This window comes from Ranitomeya variabilis, chromosome 2 (genome assembly GCF_051348905.1).
Source record: "Ranitomeya variabilis isolate aRanVar5 chromosome 2, aRanVar5.hap1, whole genome shotgun sequence".
NCBI lineage: Eukaryota > Metazoa > Chordata > Amphibia > Anura > Dendrobatidae > Ranitomeya > Ranitomeya variabilis.
This window is the reverse complement of record NC_135233.1, coordinates 1028060306-1028077161: the sequence shown is the minus strand read 5'-3', so window position 1 is coordinate 1028077161 and position 16856 is coordinate 1028060306. Positions and strand designations below refer to the sequence as shown.

The following is a 16856-nucleotide window of genomic DNA, read 5'->3' as shown; positions in this document are numbered from 1 at the left end:
AGACAGGTACCATATAGGTGCAAGAAATGCCAGACAGGCATCATACAGGAGCAAGTGCCAGACAGGTACCATACAGGTGTAAGAGGAGCCAGACAGGTGAAATACAGGTGCAAGAGGTGCCAGACAGGTACCATACAGGTGTAAGAGGAGCCAGACAGGTACCATACAGGTGTAAGAGGAGCCAGACAGGTACCATACAGGTGTAAGAGGAGCCAGACAGGTAACATACAGGTGTAAGATGAGCCAGACAGGTACTATACAGATGTAAGAGGAGCCAGACAGGTACCATACAGGTGTAAGAGGAGCCAGAGAGGTACCATACAGGTGTAAGTGGAGCCAGACAGGTACCATACAGGTGTAAGAGGAGCCAGACAGGTGAAATACAGGTGCAAGAGGTGCCAGACAGGTACCATACAGGTGTAAGAGGAGCCAGACAGGTACCATACAGGTGTAAGAGGAGCCAGACAGGTACCATACAGGTGTAAGAGGAGCCAGACAGGTACCATACAGGTGTAAGAGGAGCCAGACAGGTACCATACAGGTGTAAGAGGAGTCAGACAGGTACCATACAGGTGTAAGAGGAGCCAGACAGGTACCATACAGGTGTAAGAGGAGTCAGACAGGTACCATACAGGTGTAAGATGAGCCAGACGGGTACTATACAGGTGTAAGAGGAGCCAGACAGGTACCATACAGGTGTAAGAGGAGCCAGACAGGTACCATACAGGTGTAAGAGGAGCCAGACAGGTACCATACAGGTGTAAGAGGAGCCAGACAGGTACCATAGAGGTGTAAGAGGAGCCAGACAGGTACCATACAGGTGTAAGAGGAGCCAGACAGGTACCATACAGGTGTAAGAGGAGCCAGACAGGTACCATACAGGTGTAAGAGGAGCCAGACAGGTACCATACAGGTGTAAGAGGAGCCAGACAGGTACCATACAGGTGTAAGAGGAGCCAGACAGGTACCATACAGGTGTAAGAGGAGCCAGACAGGTACCATACAGGTGTAAGAGGAGCCAGACAGGTACCATACAGGTGTAAGAGGAGTCAGACAGGTACCATACAGGTGTAAGAGGAGCCAGACAGGTACCATACAGGTGTAAGAGGAGTCAGACAGGTACCATACAGGTGTAAGATGAGCCAGACGGGTACTATACAGGTGTAAGAGGAGCCAGACAGGTACCATACAGGTGTAAGAGGAGCCAGACAGGTACCATACAGGTGTAAGAGGAGCCAGACAGGTACCATACAGGTGTAAGAGGAGCCAGACAGGTACCATAGAGGTGTAAGAGGAGCCAGACAGGTACCATACAGGTGTAAGAGGAGCCAGACAGGTACCATACAGGTGTAAGAGGAGCCAGACAGGTACCATACAGGTGTAAGAGGAGCCAGACAGGTACCATACAGGTGTAAGAGGAGCCAGACAGGTACCATACAGGTGTAAGAGGAGCCAGACAGGTACCATACAGGTGTAAGAGGAGCCAGACAGGTACCATACAGGTGTAAGAGGAGTCAGACAGGTACCATACAGGTGTAAGAGGAGCCAGACAGGTACCATACAGGTGTAAGAGGAGTCAGACAGGTACCATACAGGTGTAAGATGAGCCAGACGGGTACTATACAGGTGTAAGAGGAGCCAGACAGGTACCATACAGGTGTAAGAGGAGCCAGACAGGTACCATACAGGTGTAAGAGGAGCCAGACAGGTACCATACAGGTGTAAGAGGAGCCAGACAGGTACCATAGAGGTGTAAGAGGAGCCAGACAGGTACCATACAGGTGTAAGAGGAGCCAGACAGGTACCATACAGGTGTAAGAGGAGTCAGACAGGTACCATACAGGTGTAAGAGGAGCCAGACAGGTACCATACAGGTGTAAGAGGAGCCAGACAGGTACCATACAGGTGTAAGATGAGCCAGACGGGTACTATACAGGTGTAAGAGGAGCCAGACAGGTACCATACAGGTGTAAGAGGAGCCAGACAGGTACCATACAGGTGTAAGAGGTGCCCTGCAGGTGCAAGAGGTGCTATACAGGTACCATGCAGGTGTAACATGTGCCAGACAGGTACTATACAGGTGTAAGTGCCAGACAGGTACCATATACAGTGGGGAAATAAATGTTTGATACACTGCCAATGTTGTACGTTTTCCCACCCAGAAAGAATGGAGAGGTCTGTAATTTTTATTGTAGGCACACTTCTACTGTGAGAGACAATCTAAAATAAAAAAAAACAGAAAATCGCATTGTATGATTTTTGTATAATTAATTTGCATTTTATTGCATTAAATAAGTATTTGATACAATAGAAAAACAGAATTTAATATTTGGTACAGAAACCTGTGATTGCAATTACAGAGGTCAGATGTTTCCTGTAGTTCTTGACCAGGTTTGTGCAAACTGCAGCAGGGAATTTGACCCACTCCTCCATACAGATGATCTCCAGATATTTCAGGTTTCGGGGCTGTCGCTGGGCAACATTGAGTTTCTGCTCCCTTAAAAGATTTTCTACCGGGTTCAGGTCTGGAGACTGGCTAGGCCACTCCAGGACCCTGAAATGCTTCTTACAGAGTCACTGCTCATTTGTCCTGGCTGTGTGTTTCTGGTCATTGTCATGCTAGAAGACCCAGCCATGACCCATCTTCAATGCTTTTACTGAGAAAAGGAGGTCGTTGGCCAAAATCTTGTGATACATGACCCCATCCATCCTCCCTTCACTACAGTGCAGTCGTCCTGTCCCCTTTGCAGAAATTCACCCACAAAGAATGATGTTTCCCCCACCATGCTTTAAGGTTGGGATGGTGTTCTTGGGTTGAACTCATCCTCCTTCTTCCTCCAAACATGGCGAATGGAGTGGATACAAAAACGTTCTATGTTGGTCTCAACTGACCACATGACCTTCTCCCATGCCTCCTCTGGATCATCCAGATTGTCACTGGGGAACTTCAAATGGGCCTGGACATTCGCTGGTGTGAGCAGCGGGACCATGTGTGCCCTGCAGGATATTAATCCATGACAATGTAGTGCGTTACTAACGGTAATGTGTGAGACTGTGGTCCCAACTCTCTTCAGGTCACTGACCAGGTCCTCCCATGTAGTTCTGGGCTGATTCCTGACCTTTCTCAGGATCATCCCCACCCCACAAGGCGAGATCTTGCATGGAGCTCCAGACTGAGGAAGATTAACCGCCATCTTGTGTTCCTTCCATTTTCTAATAACTGTGCCAACAGTTGTTGCCTTCTCTGATGAAATGTTACAAAATTTCATATATTCATAATATATATATTCTCTAGTATTATTGATTTCTGGAAAAACTAACAATAGTTTTACAATTTAAATCGCTGTAGTAAATTCTGACACATTAGGAAAATAACTCGCTGCTGCAGGTCTTTGTTGCCTGACCTTTAGTGATAAAATCTTGTCCAACCACATGACCGCTGCAGCCAATCACTGTCCAGAGCGGTCTGGTGCTATACAAGACGCAACATCACTACAGAGGCCAGAAATGTGCTGCTTAAGCATGGCGGCACGTCAACACTGGAGAAAAACTAACAAAGTCAGGAGAGTAAAAGTGGTCATGAGATTTTATGTCTTTTTTTTTTTTTAACTTGGCACAATATGAAAAATGTAAAAAAAAACTGCACCTTTTTTAAAAACCTCACTGTGGAAAACGTATTCATCATTTAGAAATAATTTGCTTAAAACTGAATTTTGATGACCGCTCCTCTAAGCAAGGAGCCATTCATTTCCTAAAATAGCCACCATCCAATCAGAGGAAAGCATCATCCCCACCTATATACACAGCAGTACAGCAGACGGCCAGCAGGGGTCAGTACTGGCTGGGGGTTACAGTGTCTGTCTGCATAGGCGAAGTGTGGCTCTCCAGTGTGAAACCTAGCAGGAGGCAGGCGGATATCACAAGACGAATATCTCCTGCAGAAGGTGCAAGATACGGGTCACAAATGTTGTCATCTCTCTTCAGATTACTATTTTTCTTTAGAGAACACGGCTGCAAACAATTTGGAATGGGAAGAAACTGAATAAAAGTAGTGTATCTGGAACTAAAATATAATTGTAATATTTAAAAGAGTATTCCCATGTCCTAGATCCTATCCCAATATGTAATAATAATATTAGCCAAAACCTCGAATTAGAAATGTAGTATAGTTCTCCTGATTAGCTATGTCGCTTACCCTATGACCAGGGTATTGCAGTAGCTTAGGTACCCATAGTTACCAGTACTCATATAGTGACAGTTGTTAGTGGTTGTATCCATGGATACCAGAGTTACTGTGATGCGACATAGCTAATCAGGAGAACTATACCACATTTCTAATTGGAAGCATTTTGTAATATTATTATTATTATTCCACCTACTTCATATTGTGATAAGATATTGGAGATGGGAATGCCACTTTAAAACAGGCACCAATGCAAGATTTATAGGCCTAGATGGGAATAATACATGAAAAAAAAGAGTCAATCAGTACACAGGTTTATAAAAATAAAATATAAAAAAAAGAAATATTATACAATATGCATAAATAAAGAAGAGAGCATCCCCTGTGTGCGTGTGTGTGTGTGCTGGCAGTCCTCCTCCCGTCTATACGGTAACGCCGCAGTTTGCTGCCGCCCACGTACCTTCATCATTAGCAGACAGTTCGCCATGGAGTACATCACCCGGCCCAGACGTGACCTCCACAGCTGAACAGAGGCTGCAAAATAAGATCAGCTCGTGAATGGGCACAAATAAATGAGAGGCGCTCTCCAGCCATCAATCACTGGTCCTATGAATTCTGATTTCACAGATCCCCCTTGTTAACACCGCGGGTCTCAGGCTAGAATTATTAATACTCTGTAGGCTGCCAGTCAAGACAAAAGAAAAGGGAAAAGAAAGAAAATAAGGCTGCTTTTTCTTCCTCTTCACTAAGGGACTGGCTGGAATAGTTCACGGATTAGGAAGCCGGCATAAATGATGCAGCCATGCACAACAATCAGCCGCCTTTCGAGCTGAACATGCTAATTGGAACAGCAGAAATTTCAGCGTGGTCAGACCATTAACATGCACATAAGGAAGCGGGCGCCAGATGAGACGATGTGTGGATGCCGGTGGCATTCCTGAATTATTGTAACGCCAGGGCAGACAGAGAATGGGGGCGGCGGAGCCATAGAGTTGTCAGCTTCTGGCAGCGTGAAACCCAAGAGAAACCGCTGAGCTCAACTACATCCCCCTATTGTTCTGTAGATGGCAGCCGACATAGAGCGAAGCATCTGCCAATGTTACAGGATCAAAGAGGCGCGCTAATCTGCTCCGTGCTGATGGGACCAGCAGTGAACTGGTGCCGGAGATTACAGCACGTCCGTCAGCCCCGCGCACACCGTCACCCCGCGATCCGCGCACACCGTCACCCCGCGCACCGCCAGCAGCGATCATTAGACTGCAAGCTCTTGGGGCAAGGCGGCCTCCAATGCGTCACCGTGTTTGCATCAATCACTGGCATGGTTACATTATTACAGATATTGCTCCTTCGGAAAACATTTTCACAAGTTTATAAATACATTTATATATCTAATACTATAAAAAAAAAATACATATTTCAATTCTGTAAATCTAACAAATGTGATGTCAGAATGAAATAAATACATTTCTATATCTAAAATGTATATACGGTGGGGGAAATAAGTATTTGCTCCCTTGCTGATTTTGTAAGCTTGCCCACTGACAGACATGAACAGTCTATAATATTAAGGGTAGGTTAATTTTAACATTGAGAGATAGAATATCAAAAGTAAAATCTAGAAAATCACATTTTATAAATTTATTTGCATTTTGCAGTGAGAAATAAGTACTTGATCCCCTACCAACCATTAAGTGTTCTGGCTCCTACAGACTAGTTAGACGCTCCTAATCATCTCGATACCTGCACTAAAGACAGCTGTCTTACATAGTCACCTTTATAAAAGACTCCTGTCCACAGACTTAATGAATCAGTCAGACTCTAACCTCTACAACATGGGCAAGACCAAAGAGCTTCATAAGGATGTCAGGGACAAGATCATAGACCAGCACAAAGCTGGAACGGGCTACAAAACCATAAGTAAGACGCCGGGTGAGAAGGAGACAACTGTTGGTGCAATAGTAAGACAATGGAAGAAATACAAAATGACTGTCAATCAACATTGATCTGGGGCACCGTGTAAAATCTCACCTTGTGAGGTATCCTTGATCATGAGGAAGGCGAGAGATCTGCTTAAAACTACAAGGGGGAACTTGTTAATAATCTCAAGGCAGCTGGGACCACAGTCACCAAGGAAACCATTGGTAACACATTACGCCATAAAGGTTTATAATCCTGCAGTGCCCGCAAGGTCCCCCGGCTCAAGAAGGCACATGTGCAGGCCCATCTGAAGTTTGCCAATGAACACCTGGAAGATTCTGTGAGTGATTGGGAGAAGGTGCTGCGGTCAGATGAGACAAAAATTGAGGTCTTTGGCATTAACTCAACTCGCCGTGTTTGGAGGAAGAGAAATACTGCCTATGGACCCAAAGAACACCATCCCCACTGTCAGGCATGGATGTGGAAACATTATGTTTTGGGGGTGTTTCTCTGCTAAGGGCACAGGACTAGTTCACTGCATCAATGGGAGAATGGATGGAAACATGTACTGTAAAATCCTTAGTGACAACCTCCTTCCCTCAGCCAGGACATTAAAAATGGGTCGTGGCTAGGTCTTCCAGAAAGACAATGACCCAAAACATACAGCCAAGGCAACAAAGGAGTGGCTCAAAAAGAAGCACATTAAGGTCATGGAGAGGCCTGGCCAGTCTCCACACCATAATCCCATGGAAAACTTATGGAGGAAGTTGAAACTCCGAGTTGCCAAGAAACAGCCTCAAAATCTTAATGATTTAGAGATGATCTGCCTTAAAAGGGCCATTCCTACTTTAATATTATTGACTGGACAGATCATAAACGTATGATTGATACAGTTCTCAGCAGTGAAGCACACATCTATCTCAAAAACGGGGGTCCATCATGTGACGCTCTCAGGTGTAATTTGGCTGCATGTTTGTCTTGCCATTCACTTTTATGGCTAAGCACTTGCTTGGCAATTTTCCGAGTTCCCATAGAAATGATTGCAGAGCGCGCTAGGCACGTTTCCATCTCTTTATTCATGACTGTGTGCGACGTTGTTGATTAAGGCTAGGAAAAATGGTCGGCTCATCTGAAGGCCAATGCAATGACTACAGAATTGTAAAGTACTTTATTTACCCAAAATGTAGCTTTCAACAAGAAAAACATCACATCAAAGTGCTGACTGCTAAGTGTCTCTTTTGCCTAATTGCTAGGATGGATCGAATAGCTTTGGTTAGCGCTTACCGAACAGCTGCATTGGGAACCCAGATACCGGGAGCGCTCCCGATAATCAGGTGTCCGGCGCCGCAGCTGCATGTGTGGTGGCTGTGTGACAGTCACCACACATGCATGGACAGCCTGTTTGTTGGACTCTCCATGCATGTGCTGGGGTCCTGGGTTCAAATCCCACCAAGGACAACATCTGCAAGGAGTTTGTATGTTCTCCCCGTGTTTGCGTGGGTTTACTTCGGGGTCTCCAGTTTCCTCCCACACTACAAAGACATAAGATTGTGATCTCCATTGGGAACAGCGATGATGTCTTTAAAGCGCTGCGGAATAAGATAGCGCTATATAAGCATAATAAATAAATGTGTTTTGACTGTCACACAGCCGTGACACATGCAGCTGTGGCGCCCAACAGCTGATTATCGGGAGCGCTCCAGGTCTCCAGGTTCCCGTGGCAGCTATTTGGTAAGCGCTATAGCGGTTCGGATAAGGAGTTATCCAAAGCTATCCGATCAACCCTACTAATTGCCCATTGGTTGTTGTGTAATCCGACTCCAGCAGAAGAGCTGCATCGGCGGATTACAGGCATTGGGGGAGGATGCTTGTCTCTCTGCTCCTGCTCTCCTGTCTGTCCTGCTGCATACAGACATAACTGCCCTTACTAAAGTCTCTAGTAATTTACTAACAGCTAATGGTCACTACTCCATGCTGATTCTCCTGGATCTCTCTGCAGAATTTGACACTGTGGATCACCAGCTCCTCCTCACTATGCTCCTCTCTATCGGCCTCAAGGACACCCTTCTCTCCTAGTTCTCCTCCTACAGTATCTCTCTGACCGCTCCATCACTATCTTTTGTTGACTCCTCTCCTTTTGCCCTTACTGTTGAGGTTCCTCAAGGATTAGTCCTAGGCCCTCTCCACTTCTCCCTATATATTGCCCCTATTGGACAATCAGTAGATGTGGTTTTTAGTACCATCTCTATGCTGATGACACCCAATTATACACTTCTACTCCTGACATCACGCCTGCATCATTACAAAACACCAGTGATTGTCCTAACACTGTCTCCAACATTATGTCTTCCCTGAAACTGAACCGGTCAAAAACTGAACTCCTTGTGTTCCATCACTTCTCTAACCTACCTATGCCTGAAAAAGCCATTTACGTGTGTGGTTCTACCATAATTAATTTTAGGGTCTGATCCCCCAGGATCATCACAATGAAGAGGTGACAGCCTGCCAGAATGAGCTACATTCCCTTCACTGTTTGCACAGGCGATGCGGATTGTCCGTACAGACAGCCGTGTCCGGTACCACAGCTCACTCTACCATTAGCCCTACGGTGATTGGCATGGGTCCTGGTGGACTCCTGTAATATTCATTGGTAAAACCTGGCACACAAAAGCCCATCCAAAAGGGAAGTATTTACCTTGATGGGAAAAAAAAATCCCCAAATGAAAGGAAGAAAAAAATAAAAAATCTGTGACATGGATCATTTCTCATATTCTGGTCTAAAAATCTGTTTCGTATTCAATAACCACATCCGTCCAACGGAGACCTCCCAACAAATAAGGGACTGTTTACTAAGAAAGCCCCGATCTATAGAAACCACGGCAGCCAGATATTCCCGCTCATTGTCTTAACGAGCTCCGTGTCAATCCTGGTTAATTACTTGCTGCACCATCTGCACTTTTTTCCCCTGAAACATCCCCAGATGTATTCACCTCCTTTCCCGGCCTGGCATGTCGCGGTCAGGAGGCGCCCCGCCACCGGCTATGTCTAGACACCAGCTTATATCACCAGTCAGGGCCGCGTGCACATTCCAGGTGCAGGTGTCTACAAGTAATTGCAAGTGTGACTCTTATCAAATGTTCACAGGCAAGGCTGTCACTTTGCTTTTTCCTCTATTTCTACCTTCCCGGAAGGATTCCGCCAGCATTTTAACTCCTGCATTGCTTGATAAAACACAAATAAATATAAGGAAAGTACTTGCTATGCCTGACAGTGGGCAGAAAAACATCACAATTATGGAGAAATTACAGTATAACTGCTCACCAAAAATGGGGTCATCGGAAAGCTTCACCATAAAACATAAGGAAAGGTTTCACTTCTGGTCCAGAGATCCAGGTGGTGTGGGGAGTCTTAGGTAACACTCATTGGGTAAAATTAGGCAGACTAGCTCTTGGCCAGAAAGGAGAAACCCGATTCCCTGGTGTCACCTATAAGTAGCTACTCTAAGTTCAAGCCATTGGCAGGGTATTCGCATCTCAGCCATTCACTTCTATGGAAACAGTATAACACCTGCTTCCATTTGGCTCCTTCCATAATCCTGGGGAGTGCATGTAAGATAAATCAGAGTCACCCATCTGTGGACTTACAAGACAGATGGGACCTTGCTTTGGGCAATACACATACAACTCTACTTGTAACAGGTATCACCTTTTAAGAGAGGACCCAGCCACCATGCTTAAATAATGCTATTTCCCACAAAAAAAATTAGCACTGGGGCACCTTATCTTAAAACTGGTTCCTAGTGTTACTATTCCCCTTATCAACAGAACATTTTCTTAGACAGGCCAACATGACCAGAAGTGATTGGGTTATCTCAAAGTGTGTGATGACCCATCCTGGATTCACGAGATAAAGCCCAAAATGGTGGGAACCAGTGACGTAGTGGTGTAACCACACCTCGTCCTAGTTCTACTGCACAGAAGAACTTGGACCACTACAAAGCCCTAGGAGGATCTAAGATTAGTTCAAGAGAATTGATGCTTGGAGTTACCACCATGAATGTTTCTGTTTTTTTAGATCAAGTCAAATTCAGATGACCTTGTCCATTCTTGAGAACGCAAAAAAAAAATGAATTAAGGATGGATGGAGTATGTGGACACTCAGACATTCAATGGCTGAATCTTGTCTGGAAAAATGGATCATCATCAACTGGGCATGTTCTGTGTTTATCGGAAGAGACGAACATTAAATTCAATCGCTATCTCACCATTGTGTGAATATTGCCTAAAATGCCCAAAACACATTGGACTAATGTTGGAGGAACCCACAAACATAGACCGTTTCAGCCAACAGTTTAATGTGTAAGGGGGCCCCTGACATGATGTTGATGGTCAGATGGAGTCAGCATGTTCGAATTAGGAGGGACAATCGTTTTATTCTCTAAGATACGTGTAAGCCACCGCCAGAGATGTCAGACAGCGGCTCTCTCATAGAGAACGGAGGAGCACTTGACAGATGGAGCGCTCCTGTATATGGGAGGGTCAGGGAAGATGGCTGTCAGCTATATGATTGGTAGAACCATCGTTTGGCCAACAACTATCTAAGGGTATGTGGGGCTTAACTCCTCCGAAAATTCTCCACCCTTGAAGATTTTTATAGACAGCCTTGGACTTATGATTAGTTTGTGCGCCAGAGTCCACTCCCATTAGATTAAAGCCCATTACGGACAGGCTGACCATCTCATGATGTTGGGGGAGGGAAGGATGGGAAAGTTAGAATTTAAATACCCGGTCCTTTTTGCTTCAATGAAGATTAGGCTGTGTCAGCGGCTTACTCCCCTCTCCCCATACAGGACACACTCAGCTGATAAGTATGGGGCTTGGGAGAGAGCGCGGAGGGATCAACGAGCTGAGCTGACAGCCATCTGATGCTTATGGCCAGGTTCAGGCCTTGTTCACAGCCACATGGCAGGACTGGATCCAACAGAGGACCCGCTTGCACTATTTCTGAGTAAACGAGGCCTTCCAATACCACAGGCTCCGGCGCCAATGCTAAAAGCTTGTGATAGAAAGCCTGGAAATTGAAATGACAGAGACAAAGTGGCGTATTATTTCATAACATAAAACAAAAAAATGACATCATTAACAGAAGCTCACGAAAATCAATTGAAATCTCAAGTGTGTGCTCGCCAGAGAGGAGGAGGAAGAACTCCACCGGCATCGATTTTACATCTGCAGAGAGAGGTCTGGAAACATCCAAGTATTATGCAGAGAAAGCCGCTTCACAGCCATCAGCTCGGAGCCAGCCAACTGTGCCGTGATGTGTCTGAGAGGGTCTGCCCTCAGCTGCCCCCTCCTTCAGCATGACCTTCCCATCACAACGTCTCCCTGCAAAATGTCCCTGTCTCACCAGAAGACGCTCCACCACTTCCAGCAAGCGCCTAATTAGCTCTATAGGAGAGGAATAGCAGAGCAGATCTGGGGCACAGGGCTCAGCAGCGGCTGTGCAGCAGAGGTATCTCGCCCACCGCAGCATGGCTGCATCCAGCCTATTGTTCTGTAACACAGGTAATCTGCAACCTCGGCCGAATCCAAGGCGTCTGAGATTACGGAATACTTGTGAAATCCAGCGACCATGAGCGTTCGGAGTACAGGGGCATGGGATATTCACTAGGCTGCTCTTCATGAGCATGTGGGAAATGGCCGCGGACAACATCTTTATGTACTTCGTATTCTTCCCAGGTCAGTTTCCTCCAGGTTCCCCACAATCAGGATATGTGGCTTCCTAGAGGGCGAAATAAGAAATTGGACAGATGCTAATCTTGCTGTGTGAAAGCAATCTCCGCCATGTGAAGGAGTATGTTGGCGCCTTACTGTACGTAATACAAGATAATATCAGTCCGTGAAGACGAAATGTCTTCCGATATCCTTGATAAGCCCCCACCTCTCAATATATATATATATATAGGGCTAAAGATCAATTTTATTGATATTCCCATTTAGCTTTATAGATGAAATGTCCGTCCGTACTGGAGAACACGGAGGTGAGCGTCTCCAGGGTAAGGTTTAGGGGCCAGAACTATTTGGACACTTCAATCAATTTTAACTATGGAGCTGAGTTGTATGGAGTCGCGTGGCCTGCAGCGGTCATTCAGTAGTTAAAATCGATTGGCAACACTAAAAAAGGCTCAGTGTGTCCAAGGTCTTAAGAAGCCCCTACACAATAGATAATAGTATTTATGGGGGCCTCAAGACTTTCCCCTGGGGAGAGAAGGATCTGGCAGCGGCTCGTTCCTGTATATGGGGAAGGTGGTGGGGAGTAGGGAGAGACAGCGGTCGCTGAACGATCAGTTGGCCAAGTTGCAGCTATCTAATGTGTATGGGGCCTTCACCGTTTTAAGGCACCACCCTGGTGATTTTTTTATTTCACAGACAAAGTGTTATCGCTAATGTAAGATCCCTGCCCCTAGTATTATACTTAACAGCCACGGTCTCCTGTTATTGGCACAGCTATGGTCGTCTTCTGTGTCCAGCCGGACTGCTCCAGTGCTTGCTGGGTGAGATGGAGGTCACTTTTCCATGTAAGTTTAGGACAGCCAGAACGAGGCCTTCATAGAGTTACATTGAGAACTTGTGACCGTTACCTTTCACTTATAGGCAGTCAACTGAGGTCACAAGATGGCGGTGCAGGCACGGAGCAGCGCTGCAAACAGCAGAAAACAGCAGATGGGGAGTATATAATTAGGGGCAGAGAACATGCATTAGTGATACCACTGGTAAAATTAAAGGGCCACTGTCACCCCCCTCCAGCCGTTATAAACTAAAAGAGCCACCTTGTGCAGCAGTAATGCTGCATTCTAACAAGGTGGCTCTTTTAGTTTTCGGTTCAAGTATACCCAAAATAAAGCGTTTTGATACTTAGCCACAATACCGGTCTTTAGCCAGGGAGGCGGGCCCTCACTCCCCAGCTTGAACCGCTACTCTGCCGTCACTCCAATCTTCGTGGGCTTTTGGCGCCGCCCCCTCAGCGCTGTTTACGTTTCAAAACCGGCACCTGCGCTGTGTACTACTGTGCTGCGCAGGAGCAGTAAGCTCTGGCCATCTGACGTCCCAGCCAGGCTTGCAGACTGCGCCTGTGCGGGCATTGCGGCCACCCACCTTTGGAATCCCAGCCCCGCACTGTGCATAATGCATAACACAGTGCGTTACCATGCAGCGCTCTGACCGACGGTCTTATCGGCGGTAGCATTACCGCCGATAAGAACCACCGCATCGGTGTTTCCCATGCTGTTACACAGATGACAGCGTGGGAAACGCCAAAGGAGGTGGGTAAAAATGCAAACAAAAACTCAGCAAATCTGCAAACATTTTTTATACCTGCATTTTTGCTGTGGATTTGACTGACTCAATTGAAGTCAATGGGTTTAAAATGCTGCAGAAACACACAAAGAATTGACACGCTCCAAAAAAAACAAAAAAACATACTGCAAATACTCAAAGGAAATTTACTGATCATGTGCACAACACTTCAGGACTGTCAGTGCATTAGCTTGAAAAAGGATTCCACAGCGTTTTTGGCCCCTTTCCGCATGGAAAACCTCATAAAAAAACCACAGTGTGCACACAGCCTAAAGCACCTTTATCAATACAACTGCAGCACATTCTGTTCAATGAAATAAGAAAAAAAACAACATTTAGGCCAATGTCCAGTGGCAAAGTGGGAAAGAAAGCAGGGAGCACGGCTTTTATATATATTAAAAAAAAAACTGCAAGGAATAGTAGCAAGGAATAGTGGTGACAAGTTGCGCCCAGGGCCGTCTGTCTATACATGGTGTGAGCTTTGATCACATAAGGACCCCTGCGATGCGATCAGCGGGTGATTCCCCGTTTCACACCTTCAATACCGCCATCAGTATGGATTGTGGTATACAAGAAGATAAACTGCAGCGATCAGAGGTTTCTCTGATCTCCTGACATTAGCGCATGGGAGGACAGCCCTTGGGCAGTTACTGATTGCATGGGCATTATGCAACGAAAATAGCACAAATGCTCGCTATGATGTGACCACTGCCTGACATGATGAGCATTTTTTTTGTTGATGTTAGGATAGGCAAATCAATATTAAATTAATTATAAAGGATATGTGATTTTCTGCAAATAATATTTGGCCATCAGCTGCTGCCACCAGGAGGAGCTGAAGAGGAGCTGCAGCTATAAGCTCATAGGAAATATTATCCCTTCTGGATAGAAAAAAAAGAGAGAAAATAGGTAGAAACAAAAAAGAAGTGCAAGATACGCGAAAGCTGTGGAAGACACAGTGTAGCAAAGGGAAAGGTTTCATTGTTTTTTGCAGCAATGTTTAAGACAATGTCATATAGCACGAGAATGATGGTAATTACAACATTAGAATTTCCACAAATGGTGGAGATTGACCCTACTGGCTGCAGGAGAGGCTCTTAATATAGCTGCGAATGTAATGAGCAGAAGGGGACGGGGATTTCACATGCTGAGAGGTTATTGGAGTCTGAGGAAGGTGCAGATAAAGGGGAGCGCACAATGAACGGCCTCCTGAGCTCCATGAACCTATAGGTCCCTACTACTGTATAATTAATTCATTGCATCTTCACGTCGGCAGAATTAAGTAGCTGGTACTTAAAGTGACACGTTTAACCCCTTAGTGACCGCCAATACGTCTTTTTACTGACCCGAGAGATAAGAGACTAGCCTCCCCATACAGGGGACAATCCCGCAGCGGTCGGCCGGACACTATAGCTGACAACTTGCTGCATCAGCCACCATCAGTGTTGGCACCGACTATTTAACCCCTTACATGCTGCCGTCAATAATCACTACAGCATCTAGATGGTTAACAGAGTGTGGGATCTCCCTCTTTAACCCTATTGGCACCCTGAGATCATGATCGTGTGGTCCTGATGTTTGCAATGGCCGTTCACAGCCAAAAAATGGCCCGAAAGTCTTTCAGCTATAGCGGCCTGTGCAGAAGTTACAAACATTTAGGTGGTAAAAATACACATTTTCATTCCTGTCATGTCACATTAATTCCTGAAAAGCACCTGAAGGGTTAATAAACGATGGTACCTTACAGCAATTTGGAATACGTTGTGGGGTGCTGTTTTTAAAATGATATCACTTTTGGGGGTTTCCAATATATAGGACCTCCAAAGTGATTTCAAATCTGAATCGGTTCCTAAAAATAGTTTTGTAAATTTTCCTGAAAAAATTTACTGCTACATTTTAAAACCTTCTAAAATGCTAAAAAAAAATAAAACAACAAGATTTTACAAATGGTGCTGATGTAAAGCCGACATGAGGGAAATGTTATTTATTAATGTTTTTGGGTGGTATGACTATCTGGATTAAAGGGATAATCATTCAAAGTTAGAAACTGCTAATTTTTTGAAAGTTTTGAAAAATTTCTGATATTTTTATAAATAAACGCAAAACATATCCACTAAGTTTACAATTGTTATAAAGTACAATGTGTGACGAAAGAACATTAATCACTGCAATATTTTGGAGTTATTACCATATAAAGTGACACTGGTCAGAATTAAAAAATTTGGCCCGGTCATTGAGGGGGGGGATAGAAACACTTGCTATAACCACTAGTGTTGAGCTACCCCCCTAGTGTTCGAGTTCGGTTCGTCGAATTGGGGCGTGTTCAACGAATGTTCGTCGAACACCGTTGAACCCCATTGAAACCAATGGCAGGCAAACACAAACACATACAAACACGTAGAAAACACCTTAAAAGGTGTCCAAAAGCTAACAAACTGCTCAGAAGACACAACAAACACATGGAAAAGTCCCAACCACATATAGTCATGCGAAAAGAAAAGAGGTGGAGGAGTAAAAGGAGGAGGAGACACAGATATAGGCATGTCATGCCCTTCTAAAGTTAAGAAAGGCTGGAGTAAAAATCTAAACTCACTCTACCAACACCCAGACGTCTTGACAAAAAAAAATAATAAATAAATATCTTTAGGTAGAATGGCGGCGGGTCCATTCAGAACACTTTCCTTAGAAGACGTAGTGGTACCCCCGTTGGGAGTCGTGCCAAAAAATGAACCCAATACATTCAGACTAATCCACCTTTTGTCATATCCAAGGAGCAGGTCAGTAAACGACAACATCGACGCGGAACCAAGTACAGTACTATGTACTGTACCTCGTTTGATGAGGCAATCAGGTGGGTCAAGAAGTTGGGAAGGGGCACCCTAATGGCCAAAACAGACATTGAGGGGGCGTTCCGGTTACTACCTGTGCCTCCGAATAGTGTCCTCCCATTGGGCTGCTTCTGTGAAGGAGCATACTACATAGATCGCTGTTTGCCCATGGGGTGCTCCATATCCTGCTCACTATTTGAGGCGTTTAGTTGATTCCTCGAATGTGTCGTCATGGAGGTTTCTAAGGCGGCTCATATTATCCATTACCTCGACGACTTCTTATGCCTGGGCCCAAAAGATTCGCCAGTGTGAATACATGCGGTAGTCCACCTGTGAGAAGGAGAGAGCTGGAGGGAGAGTGGACACCCCAGAGCCGAAGGGTTAGATTGAGAAAGGAAGAAGGCGGTGTAGTTTGCTTCATGGGTGGGGTACTCTGCTGAGTAGCACAAAATGCTCCTAGGCTCAAAACGATTTACTGGGTTAGATGCAGTCAAAATTTAGATACACAGGCGGTGTAGCTAGCTTCACAGGTGGGCTACTTAGATGACTATCAGACAATGCTACTAGCCCAAA

The 16856-nt window shown here is 45.3% G+C and overlaps 1 protein-coding gene across 4 annotated transcripts in view; it reads right to left on the bottom strand.

Annotated features, from left to right (window-relative positions):
* The window catches only part of TRAPPC12 (trafficking protein particle complex subunit 12), a 120829-nt gene that overhangs the window by 14112 nt on the left and 89861 nt on the right, over positions 1-16856 (bottom strand). For all 4 annotated transcript variants that reach the window (XM_077291372.1, XM_077291373.1, XM_077291371.1 and 1 more), the window contains exon 8: positions 4644-4717. In XM_077291372.1, the coding sequence (XP_077147487.1) occupies positions 4644-4717 (74 nt within the window). The remainder of the gene's footprint in view (positions 1-4643; positions 4718-16856) is intronic.